Source organism: Lolium perenne, chromosome 7 (assembly GCF_019359855.2).
Source record: "Lolium perenne isolate Kyuss_39 chromosome 7, Kyuss_2.0, whole genome shotgun sequence".
Lineage (NCBI taxonomy): Eukaryota > Viridiplantae > Streptophyta > Magnoliopsida > Poales > Poaceae > Lolium > Lolium perenne.
This window is the reverse complement of record NC_067250.2, coordinates 129,362,076-129,375,391: the sequence shown is the minus strand read 5'-3', so window position 1 is coordinate 129,375,391 and position 13,316 is coordinate 129,362,076. Positions and strand designations below refer to the sequence as shown.

General features: G+C 42.8%; 1 protein-coding gene across 1 annotated transcript; it reads right to left on the bottom strand.

Moving 5' to 3' along the window:
- Positions 1 to 6,706: 6,706 nt before the first annotated feature.
- Positions 6,707 to 12,911, bottom strand: LOC127318517 (uncharacterized). Its single transcript, XM_051348997.1, has 3 exons — positions 12,515 to 12,911; positions 7,850 to 9,876; positions 6,707 to 7,260 (listed from the first exon to the last, which is right to left on the bottom strand). The coding sequence occupies exons 1-3, from the start codon at positions 12,821 to 12,823 to the stop codon at positions 7,065 to 7,067; spliced, it is 2,532 nt and encodes an 843-aa protein (XP_051204957.1). The 5' UTR covers positions 12,824 to 12,911; the 3' UTR covers positions 6,707 to 7,064.
- Between the last annotated feature and the right edge of the window lie 405 nt (positions 12,912 to 13,316).

The window sequence follows — 13,316 nt, the reverse complement described above, 5'->3', positions numbered from 1 at the left end:
TAGCAACAAAGATTTTGCCTTCGGATCTGTGATAGAAAGTATACCCAATAGTTTCCTTAGGGTATCCTATGAAGACGCATTTCTCCGCTTTGGGTTCTAGCTTGTCCGGTTGTAACTTTTTTACATAGGCTTCGCAACCCCAAACTTTAAGGAACGACAGCTTAGGTTTCTTATTAAACCATAATTCATACGGTGTCGTTGCAACAGATTTAAATGGTGCCCTATTTAAAGTGAATGCAGCTGTCTCTAATGCATAACCCCAAAACGATAACGGCAAATCAGTAAGAGACATCATAGAACGAACCATATCTAAGAGAGTTCGATTACGACGTTCGGACACACCATTGCGCTGTGGCGTTCCCGGCGGTGTCAACTGTGAAAGTATTTCGCATTTTTTTAAATGCATGCCAAACTCATAACTCAGATATTCGCCTCCGCGATCAGAACGCAGAAACTTGATCTTCTTGTTACGTTGATTTTCTACTTCACTTTGGAATTCCTTAAACTTCTAGAAAGTTTCGGATTTATGTTTCATGAAATAGATATACCCATATCTACTCAGATCATCTGTGAAGGTTAGAACATAACGATAACCACCGCGCGAAGCTACACTCATTGGTCCGCACACATCAGTATGTATGATTTCCAATAAGTCTGTAGCTCGCTCCATAATACCAGAGAATGGAGTCTTAGTCATTTTTCCCATTAGACATGCTTCGCATCTATCAAGTGACTCAAAGTCAAGTGACTCAAGTAGTCCATCGGAATGGAGTTTCTTCATGCGTTTCACTCCAATATGACCAAGACGACAGTGCCACATATAAGTAGAATTATCATTCAATTTAATTCGCTTAGCGTCAATGTTATGAACATGTGTATCACTACTATCGAGACTTAATAGAAATAAACCATTCTTCTCAGGCGCATGACCATAAAAGATATTATTCATAAAAATAGAACAACCATTATTCTCAGACTTGAATGAATAACCGTCTTGCATTAAACAAGATCCGGATATAATGTTCATGCTCAACGCAGACACTAAATAACAATTATTGAGGTTTAAAACTAATCCCGAAGGTAGATGTAGAGGGAGCGTGCCGACAGCGATCACATCGACCTTGGATCCATTTCCAACGCGCATCGTCACTTCAGCCCTCGCTAGGCTTCGTTTATTCCGTAGTCCCTGTTTCGAGTTACAAATATGAGCAACCGAACCAGTATCAAATACCCAGGCACTAGTACGAGAACCAGTAAGATAGACATCTATAACATGTATATCAAATATACCTTTCTTCTTCTTGACAAGGCCGCTCTTCAGATCAGCCAAGTACTTGGGGCAATTACGCTTCCAGTGCCCCTTCCCATTGCAGTAATAGCACTCAGTATCAGGTTTAGGGCCCCCCTTAGGCTTCTCAGGAGGCGCGGTAGCTTTCTTGCCGCCCTTCTTGACGTTGCCTTTCTTAGGTTTGCCTTGTTTCTTGAAACTGGTGGTCTTGTTGACCATCAACACTTGGTGCTCTTTCTGTATCTCAATCTCAGCAGATTTTAGCATGGAGAAGAGTTCAGGTAACTCCTTGTTCATGTTCTGCATATTGTAGTTCATCACGAAGTTCTTGTAACTTGGTGGCAGTGATTGGAGAACACGATGAATACCCAGCTGGTTAGGGATGATTATCCCCAAGTCACTGAGCTTCTTCGCGTGTCCGGACATAGCGAACACGTGCTCACTAACGGAGCTGCTCTCTTCCATCATACAGCCAAAGAACTGTTTTGAGGCCTCATAGCTCTCCACAGCCGCATGAGTTTCAAAGATAACCTTGAGCTCATTGATCATATCACAAGGGTCATGGTGCTCAAAACGCTTTTGCAGCTCTGCCTCTAGGCTGCACAGAATGGCACACTGAACTTGAGAGTAGCGAGTCACCCGAGTATCGTAAACATTCTTTTCTTCCTCGGATACTGCAGGGGTGGTGGGGGACCTAGCGGTGCATCAAGCACATATTGCAGATTTCCGCCATTGAGGAAGATCCTCACATGACGGAACCAGTCGGTGAAGTTGCTACCATTGCTTTTAAGCTTTTCTTTCTCTAGGAACTAGTTAAAATTTATTGATGGGGACGCCATGATCTACAACATATATTTGCAATAGTTTAGACTAAGTTTATGACAAATTGAGTTCAAATTTTAATTCAACAAAATTAAAAACTAGGTGAACTCCCACTCAAAACAATATCCCTCGCATTGTTTTAGTGATCACACGAACCAAATCCACCACACCAAGTCCGATCATCATGAGACAAGATGTAACTTCAATGGCGAACACTTAAAGTGTTCATCATATCAATCATATGACTCATGCTCTACCTTTCGGTATCCCGTGTTCCGAGACCATGTCTATACATGCTAGGCTCGTCAAGGCAACCTTAGTATCCGCGTGTGCAAATCTGGCTTGCACCCGTTGTATGCACATGTAGAATCTATCACACCCGATCATCACGTGATGCTTCGAAATGACAAGTCTTAGCAACGGTGCTACTAAGGATGAACACTTTATTATCTTGATATTTAGTGAGAGGGATCATCTTATAATGCTACCGTCGCGATCTAAGCAATATAAGATGCATAAAAGGATTAACATCACATGCAGTTCATATGTGATATGATATGGCCCCTTTGTCTTTGCGCCTTTGATCTTCATCTCCAAAGCACGGACATGATCTCCATCATCAACGGGCATGATCTCCATCATCGTTGGCGTAGCGTCAAGGTCAATGGCGCCGTCTTCATGATTGTTCTCCCATGTAGCAACTATTACAACTTCTTTGAAATACTACTCAACATGAAATTTAAAGAGAACCATAAGGCTCCTGCCAGTTGCCACAATACAATAATGATCATCTCATACATATTCATCATCACATCATGGCCATATCACATCACCAAACCCTGCAAAAACAAGTTAGACAGTTCTAATTTGGTTTGCATATTTTACGTGGTTTAGGGTTTTTGAGTAAGATCCAATCTACCTACGAACATGAACCACAACGGTGATACTAGTGTTGTCAATAGAAAGAGTAAATTGGATCTTCACTATAGTGGGAGAGACAGACACCCGCAAAGCCACTTATGCAATACAAGTTGCATGTTAAGCGTGGAGCAAATCTCACGAACGCGGTCATGTAAAGTTAGCCCGAGCCGCTTCATCCCACTATGCCACAAAGATGCAAAGTACACGAACTAAAGACAACAAAGCATCAACGCCCACAAAACAATTATGTTCTACTCGTGTAACCAATCTATGCATAGACACGGCTCTGATACCACTGATGGGATTCGTAGCATAGAAAACAAAAAAAATTCTACCGCAAGAACGAAAGCACAAGCCAAGATCTAATCTAGAAGACGGTAGCAACGAGGGGATCACGAGACTAACCCTTGAATATTTCCAAAGCCTACGAGATTAGATCTCGTTGTTGCAGAAGATGATCACTTGTCGCTTTTAAAAGCGCGTAGAAGATCTTGACGGTGTCACAATCGGGCAGCACCTCCGTACTCAGTCACACGTACGGTGTTGATGAAGACGACGTCCTCCTCCCCGTTCCAGCGGGCAGCGGAAGTAGTAGATCCTACTCGGAATCCTGACAGCACGACGGCGTGGTGGCGGTGGTGGTGGAGATCTCCGGTAGGGCTTCGCCTATGCGCTGCGGGAGAGAAATGTGGAGGACGGGCGCTAGGGTTTGGGGAGAGGGGGGTCTTGGGGCGCCGGCCACTTGGGGGCTGCGGCCAAGAGGGCTTTGGTGTGGCCGGCCCCCTCCCCTTGCTCCTTATTATATAGGTGGAACCCCCAAGAGTTGTAGTTCAAGTCTTCGAATAAGACCCCAACACCAAAACTTGCCATAAGGACAAATCTTACTCAAGATGGGAGTCCTACTCAAGGTGGGACTCCCACCTTTCCTTGGAGGGGGGTGGCCGGCCACCTTAGGTTGAGTCCACCTGGGACTCCTCCCCCTTAGGGTTGGCCGGCCATGCTAGTGGAGTCCCTCCGGGACTCCACCTTCCATAGTGATTTCTTCCGGACTTTTCTAGAACCTTCCATAAATGCACCGGATCATTTTCAAACTTATAAAATGACTTCCTATATATGAATCTTATTCTCCGGACCATTCTGGAACTCCTCGTGATGTCCTGGATCCCATCCGAGACTCCGAACAAAACTTCGAACTCCATTCCATATTCCATATCTACTTAAACGACATCAAACCTTAAGTGTGTCACCCTACGGTTCGCGAACTATGCAGACATGGTTGAGACTTCTCTCCGACCAATAACCAATAGCGGGATCTGGAGATCCATAATGGCTCCCACATATTCAACGATGACTTAGCGATCGAATGAACCATTTACATACGATACCGATTCCCTTTGTCACACGATATTTTACTTGTCCGAGGTTTGATCATCGGTATCTCTATACCTCGTTCAACCTCGTCTCCTGACAAGTACTCTTTACTCGTACCGTGGTATGTGGTCTCTTATGAACCATTCATATGCTTGCAAGCTAATTAGACGACATTCCATCGAGAGGGCCCAGAGTATATCTATCCGTCATCGGGATGGACAAATCCCACTGTTGATCCATATGTCTCAACTCATACTTTCCGAATACCTAATCCCACCTTTATAACCACCCATTTACGCAGTGGCGTTTGATGTAATCAAAGTACCCTTCCGGCATAAGTGATTTACATGATCTCATGGTCGAAAGGACTAGGTAACTATGTATCGAAAGCTTATAGCAAATGAACTTAAGGACGTGATCTTATGCTACGCTTAATTGGGTGTGTCCATTACATCATTCACATAATGACATAACCTTGTTATTAATAACATCCAATGTTCATGATCATGAAACTATGATCATCTATTAATCAACAAGCTAGTTATACAAGAGGCTTACTAGGGACTCCTTGTTGTTTACATAACACACATGTATCAATGTTTCGGTTAATACAATTATAGCATGGTATATAAACATTTATCATAAATACAAAGATATCTAATAACCACTTTATTATTGCCTCTTGGGCATATCTCCAACATGGGCTTTCGGTTAATACAATTATAGCATGGTATATAAACATTTATCATAAATACAAAGATATCTAATAACCACTTTATTATTGCCTCTTGGGCATATCTCCAACATGGGCTTCCTCCTCCGCCACCCAAGCCTGGCGGCGCTGGGCGTCCCCAGCCAGGGACTCGAAGGACGCGAGCAGAACCCGCTGGTCGCCGGCGCATTCGAAGCGCCTGGGCACGGGGGGGCTCGTCGTCCGCGATGTCGTGGATCCACGGCGTCGGCCGGAGGGGCCGCGATGGCCGCCCGCGCCTCCGCGAGCTCGGCCCTGGCGTCGGCGAGCTCGGCCATGGCGTTGGCGATCTCCGCCCTGGTCGCCGCGAGGCGCCCTTCCGCGCGCTCTGCCGCCTCCGCCTCCGCCGCCTCCAGGTCCAGCTGCTGGGCCTCAACACCGGCGGCGGCTACCTCCTCCTCCTCCCCCTCCGGGTGGAGCTGGCGGCACATGTGAACAACGTGCTCCCAACTCATGTGGTCGGCCATGGATGGATGGTAAGGTTAGCTTGAGGTGTGCCCGTCGCCCCCACCAGTGTCCACCATATATAGCCACGGCGGGGCAGGAAACGGCGTTCGCACGCAGGGCGTTTCCCGCGCGCGCGAAACGCCGACGAAACTTGCCAATGTATTGGGCACGCGCGGGAACGATCGTCATCGCGCAGGAACAGTTAATCGCCGGCGGCAGTCCTCGACGGGACGTAAAACGCCATTAGCGAGCTTGACGCTGTCCCCGGATAAAAAATGCGTCCGCACCGCTGGAGGTACTCCAGACGCAAACGGTCGCCCTGGGCCACAACGCGTCCGCGGGCCGACGCAAATGGACATTTCGGACGTCCGAAATGCGTCGGCCCGCTGGAGATGCCCTAACATTAGATTTCATGTTTGTGAAATGTATGTAGTAGCCAACAACTTAAAGATGGCATTACATAGTACTTTCAGCTGGCACAAGTCAGCGACTCTATTGTCTGCTTCCCTTAATCCCTTTGTGTATGCATGCGCCTTCTTCTTTTAGTCCCAAAACATGGTCCATGGTAATGCAATTCATGGAAGGTGCAATATGATGTTGTAAGGTATGATGTTTCAAGGGAAGTGGCGTTTTGGCTCATAGGTACATATGCATTTATTATTACAAAAAATAAAACATATTTAAAAAAAAAATAAAAAAATTGAATGAAAAAATTTCAGGCGTAGATCCCGACATTCTACGTTCGTACATAAATTTTCGTGGGAAAACAACATTTTATGTGACATATATAAAGAAGACAAAAAAAATATCATGTAATCGTGTTGGAGCATCAAAATTTATCTTTTTTACACGAGATACAAAAAATATTATTTTTTTTCCCGAAAACTTCTATGCGATCGTACAATGTCTAGATATACGTGCAAAATTTTATTTTAGAATTTTTTGACACCTTAAAATGTATTTTCACACAAGTTTATATGCACCCATGAGCCAAGTTCGATTTCCCGTTTCAAGTTACCATCAGCACGAGTAAGATTTGTTCTTGTAACCTCCAAAAAAGAGCACGATGTTTTCAATAAAAATAAAAGCAGAACAGGCAGGCCATATCGTCTCAATCTTCCAATACAACATATACAGGCCCGAAAATGTTACATATACATGCAGGTACAGAACAAAAAACATCGCTCGAATCTCAACTCAGCAGTAACAGAAAGAAAGAAAATAAAAGAAGTGGGGCTCAGGGTCTGCACTTCTCTTCTAACTGATTGGAGAAATGAACAGAGAATTACTCTAATCTTCCACCGATCAATGTACTGGTATAAAGGGCACACATTCCAATGGAAAACAGGATTGTTCGCCACATAAATTGACCACGTGGCTGGTTCCTCAAGGGAAACGCTACAGCTCCCCGATCAAGTCTGTCTTGGCAGATAGGTAGCAGATAACAAATTACTGCTATGAACTTCAGGAATCCACTGGTTTATCAGGGACTGAAAGTTCGTCTTTCAACATAAAAGATAGATCATGCATCTGAGACAGCAACTTCTCTACATTTGAATTACCAGCTTCTGATTTTGGTCTGGAGTTATTGCCATGACTCGTTGTTGCCCATACTGCAGACAGTGCATCATCATCACCCATGTGTGGAGTTATGTTCCTCCTGCACACAATGAAAACATGCAACATATGATGAATTATTTATCACCAATGGGATTGAGTGAGATACTAAACATTATACAACATGAACCGCAATATATCTCACAACCGATCGTCACCTACTTTACTCTGGCAGCTGTAAGCATAAATTGACCTAAAAGAGAGCAAAGTGCAGTAAATAATAGGCATGTTACAGAGTGGTGCTTACTGGCCAGAAATTTGGAATCAAACAAAAGGATCCGAATGGGTCAATATTTTGATTTATCTGTACAAAGCGAATAACTAGTTGTTGACTACAAACCTTGGGCCATGGCATAAAAATATCAAAGAAAATAAAATATAGAAACCAGCAATCAACTTATGGTGCCATGTGTCTATCCTTTGCATGAAGCGTCTATTTGTATGATACATTTGTCAACCGTAATTTATGAACGACCTATATTGTCTAGCTTGGCCCACAAGTTAATCTACACATTTGGCTATTGCTTTAGAAAACATAATTAATCAAGTATACAGTTACGACTTACGACTCATCCACAAACCATGAACAAAAGAATACGCATTCAGCTTAAAAAGTGTGCACCATCACAAACCTTTCCAAGTGTTCACCAGATGGAACTGCATTTGCTTCCATAGAATTATCCTTTTTATCTATTTGGCTTTGGGATGGAGCATACTGTGCATAGTTCCCAGATTCCAGCCCTAGTATATCAATCGCAGATACTGAGGGCTTGTCAGACAATGGATCATGTGGCAGTTCTTGTGAGTTTGTTTCCAATTGAGTGGAATTTTTTAAATCTTGCCAGCTATCAAATGGATCATTATTTTGATTTATCTGTTCAAGGTTCTTAAATTGCTCCGTATGGCTCGAAGACCACAAGTCCACAGGTTCAATTCCTGAAAAATCTTTTTGGAACTGTCCTTCCACAGGAATCGTTATATTTCCTTGTGCTTGACCAAAACTAGCAAAATCTTGCCATCCATCAGATAAGTCATTAATTCTACTTGCACCTTTGCTGCTACTATTAGATTCCTTGACATTGCTGGTTAGCCACAAATCCATGGAGTCAATTTCTTGAGCAGGCTTAGATGATACACCAGACACTCCTCTCCCAACATTAGGTATGTTTTCTTGTTGGTGACGTGATGTGGTGACATCTTGCCAGATATCAAATGTATCATCTTCTATATTTGTTGAAACAGTATTTGTGGCTTCATTACTGCTGGCATTTGCCCATAGCTGCACAGGACCAGTTCCTTCATGCTGCTCAAATGAAATATCTGTCAGTTCTCCACCTACATTATATAAACTTTGCTGTGTTTGATCTGAACCAGCAAATCCTTGCCAATCATCCAGTGTTGTCTTATTCCCATTTACTAAGTCAATGTTTGTTGATTCCCTAGTATTATTGTCTGTGAACCATGAGCCCACATCCATTTCTCTGTGACTGAAATGGGAAACTTCCGTCAGCTGTCCAGCTTGATTGAATGAAGCAACCTCTGCTTGGCCAGATGTGGTAAAATCTTGCCAGTCATCACTTGCATCATCAGTTTGCTTAATAATTTCAGTAGTGGTATGTTCTTTGACATTACCGACAGGCCACAAATCAACAGAAATAGTTTCTAATGAATGTTCTGGTGAGATTGATGTTTCTGCAACAGGGTTCCCTAAATCACAGCCTCCTTCACCACTTGATGATCCTTCCACCAGTTTCATCACATCTCCTCCTTGAGCAGAAGTAGATGCAAAAGCTTGCCAATCATCAGAATCGCCTGCAACATCATTAGATGACTCCATGCTTCTTACTGCCAAGGAATCCGTTCTTTTTATTTGTGAAGAGTCGCCCTCTGTATGTTCTCCGGTATTTGATAGTGTGCCCTGATTTCCACCTTCTGTAAATTCTTGCCACTCGTCAAAAGCTTCCTCAATGCTGACTCCGCTGTCACCCCTTCCATGCAATTGATTGCTCTGAACTGAATTCTCGTTAAGGGAGGACCCAGTGAACTCAGTACCACTGTTTTCAGCAACCAGCCCGCTGTTACTCTCGACAATAGCCAGGACAGACTTTTGAATGAAAAGGTTATCTTTATTAATTGTGCCACTTGCTGAAGCCAAATCTTCTGAACGTTCTAGGCCAGTACTTCTCAAATCCATTTCATTTCCAGCAGCTAATACCGGGGAGATGGCAGCCCCAGAAGCTGGAAAAATAGAAGACTCGGCAACTGGCGCTCCCTTAAATAGGTCCAGTTGCTTGGAGTCTCCAACAACACTTTCTGAGTCAGTAGACTGAAAGTCAGCATCCCAATTTGCAAAGGCTGTAGTAGTTTCCATTTGATGTGTGTTATGCTTTTCCTGCACTACGTTATGGGTTCCAGGAAGAGCTGCAGCAGCTGTCTCCTCTTTTCTTTCAATGAAAAATGAGTCCAGGTTAACACCAGGCAAATTTAGTGTGGATGCAACCGATGGTTGTTTGTTGCTCATGGAACTTCCGGATATTTCCCTATTCTCAGGGGGGAAAGTAAGTCTTAAGTCCAGAAGATCAGATAAGACCACCCCGCTCTTTAGCACCTCATTGCTTTTATTTGAATCCGTAGAGTCACCATCAAATTCTACAGGTTCCTGAATGAAAACATTCAGATATCAGACTGTATCCAGTTCAAAGACAAAATGGAACTCTAGTGCAAATCTTAAGAAGGTAACTACCAACAACAGTGATGCCTTTGCATTATCCACAATCGAGTTTATTCTTTATTGGGAAGCTCAAGCTTACTGAAATAATCCAGATTCCAAAACTACAATGGTAAGGAACATCCATGTTCTCAACAGCACATGAAGCTCATGCTCTAGAAATGGCTTTACATTGTCCGTGCAGTGAGCGAGCAAGTAAGCACCCAGACAACTAAACAGTACTCCTATATTACTGTATTAGTCAAATTACAACACATCTAGATAAGCATATTGCCAAATTTATACTAAGTAATATAATAATATGAATCATTTTTCAAACAACATTTTAGACAACCTGTGTGTGTTCTCTAGATATTTCGGTGCCATCCAACAATGGACATGACATCAAACACTGCTTCAGATTGAATATTATATCTACAAAGCTTTTCTTTTCTTCTACTATGTAAAAAATCTTTAGCATTTGTAGTGAAAAAGATAAGTTTGAGTCGTAACAAATACATGCGCTTAGGCCACAATGATGATATGTTTAGAGAGTTTCAGCTTCCCAGTCAGAAAATATGTACCCCAAGGACTATTTGACCAAAGCCTGTAGGGCAGCTTCTCCGTTACTTTTACAAAGGGAAGAAGAGAAAACGCTTCCCCGTTGATCTTGTATAAGGCAGAATTTGTTGTATGGTCAAAGCAATTGTATCTAAGAGGCATAAGTTCCGTTGGACGAACTTTGGGTTTACAGACCACCAAGTGCTAACAGATTACAATCCTAGGGAATGTTTGATTCTTAGGATAGGAAAACCATAGGAACAGGAAAAATGTAGGATTGCAATGTCATGCCCAACCCAATCCTTACATGAATTCATAGGAAGAAAAGTTTGTTTGATTCCACCACAGGAAAAGCAATGGATTCTGAAAAAGAGGTGTGAACGGATGTCTGATTTCCTATGAAATCTAGTGCAAAGAACTCCTTAGGAAAAAATTCCTATGGGAGTCAATCCTACAAATCAAACAACCATCATAGGAAATATTCCTATAGGATTTAATCCTACAAATTTCTTATGCAAATCCTTTAAATCAAACAAGCCCTAGGTTAGTAAGGATGGCAGGACCTAGACTTGTTAGATAGTAGGCATGTTTCTTCTCTACTTTAGATAACTATGAAGAGCCAAACAGTTCCCAAGAACACTGTAAATTGAGATGCAGCTTACTAAGAAAAGCTTCTAGCTTGCAACTTGATGCAATCAAGGTTTCTCACATTTATACTGTATAGGGGATTCCCTTAAAGTCTTTCCATCAAAACAAAATTATGCACTCAAGGTTTCTCACATTCTCTAGAATATGCTGTTATAAGGTCATCATTGGCAAACAGACAAGGTTTATATATCATAACTGAAGTATGGAACTTCTAGCTCGATAGTTCACCTAAGGAAGTGCATTAGTCATTCTAGGAGAGAAGCCCACAAGCAAGAAATTTTTGCTTAGGCTACTCACATCTCACAAATATAGGTTACACAAAACAGGTATCAAAATCCAGTGTATTTGATCTTGGTAGGCTCACCAGTAGCATCATGAATTAGCAAACTGGGAAGGATTGCTAACATAAACTAATAGCATTGTGACAGCCTTGTGAGCAGCCAATTATTATTCCATGGTCTGAATTATTTCGTCAAAGAACCATGCACAAAAAATTATTAACATACGAAATGGTTGTGTTGAAGAACTGGAAAGTGGTGATATAGCAACAGATTTCCTGTTATATTATTACATGTACTCCCTCTGAACCGAAATAGATGTTACAGATTTGTCTAGATTCACATGTATCTATACACTAAAACGTGTCGACATACATGCTTGTCTAGACAAATATACGACAAGTAACTCAGTACAGAGGGAGTATTAATTATTCAAGTGCATTCTTTACATTGCACTTTCTCACAACAACTGAACAACAAAATGATCCTAATGTTCAAATTGCCTTCAATAAGATGATAACTGTAGAAAAAGGGCGAATTGTACTGCCAATAAAAAATTCGAAGTCCAAATTTAACACAAAACACATGTCAGAAAACATGTCCTGCGCTTAATAATATGACATGTGCCTTATTTGCCTCACAGCATAATCTCTTAGCGACCTAGCAGAGTATTTCTCTCCTGACTTCTTATCAATTGGTAAGTCCAATTTCCACAAATGTACGCCACATTTTCGCCAAAGACCTGTTTATGGTTCTGCAATTTCTCTTTTAAAGGTCTATTTTGGTCTTTGGAAGAAAAGGAAACAGCAATCATCACTAAACTGCAATAGCACTAAAAAAAATGACAAATTTTGCACATAGCAAGTAAAACTAATTTCCATGGCTCAGATTTATAAACAAGCATCCCGATCTTTTCCAGTTATTATTACTTCCCTACTTCAACATAACACATTCAAGCCATGCCACTAGAAATCCTAAGCGCAGAGACTAAGACGCCAAATCTACGGCTTTACGTCTCCCTGGATACTGGAAACGAACGGCAGTCGACTAGATCGCCAAACAGTGCAGCATAACAAATCGACGAGGTGAGAAAAGGAGCTCACGGATCCATCCAGCCGGAGAGAGCCGAGCAGCCACCGGTAGGCCGCACTGCCTCGGAACGCGATACCATCGTCCTCCTCTCGCCTAGGAGACCCACAGTAGGCGCAGACGGCGGACTGCGCGCCACGGAGGAGGCCGCCCGCGGCGCCGCAGCGGCCGCACAAGAGCTCCGGCGACGCATCGGGGTCGAAGGCGGCGACGGCGTCGGCGAAGGAGGGGAAGGGGGCGCGGGAGGGGGAGGGGGGAGGCGCGGAGGCGGCCTCGCGAATGGAGGACTGGAGGCGGTGGATGGCAGCGGCGGGGATCTCCATCTCCGGTGAGTAGGGGAGTGCGTTCAGAATTCTCAGATCTCTCGACCGGACCGCTCGACGGTTCTGCTCCTGAGCACTTGGGTTTGTTGGTGCTCACGGCTGCCAAGTGCCAAGTCGCACGTTTCTTTCGAAATTTGCCGATTGATTTCAGCATTTCAGCCCCGGTAAATTTGTAGAGTACTTCAGTGTAATTTTAGGTTTAGTTCAATTTTTTATTAAGTTTGATCAATGTATAGAAAATTTTACTACCTCTGTCTATAAAAAAATTTGTCTTAAATTTATTAAAACTTGGATGCATGTGAATACTACTTGACAGCTCCGTCCTTGCTTAGGAAAAAACCGTTAGTGTATAGATACATCAAAGTTTAGAGAAATCTAAGACACCTTTCTATGGATGGAGGAAGTAGTAATAGTTATACTCCTTAACATAAAGGTAGTATACTACGAAACTAAATTTTATCATCCATCTAGTGATGTTAAGTTTTAATTTAGT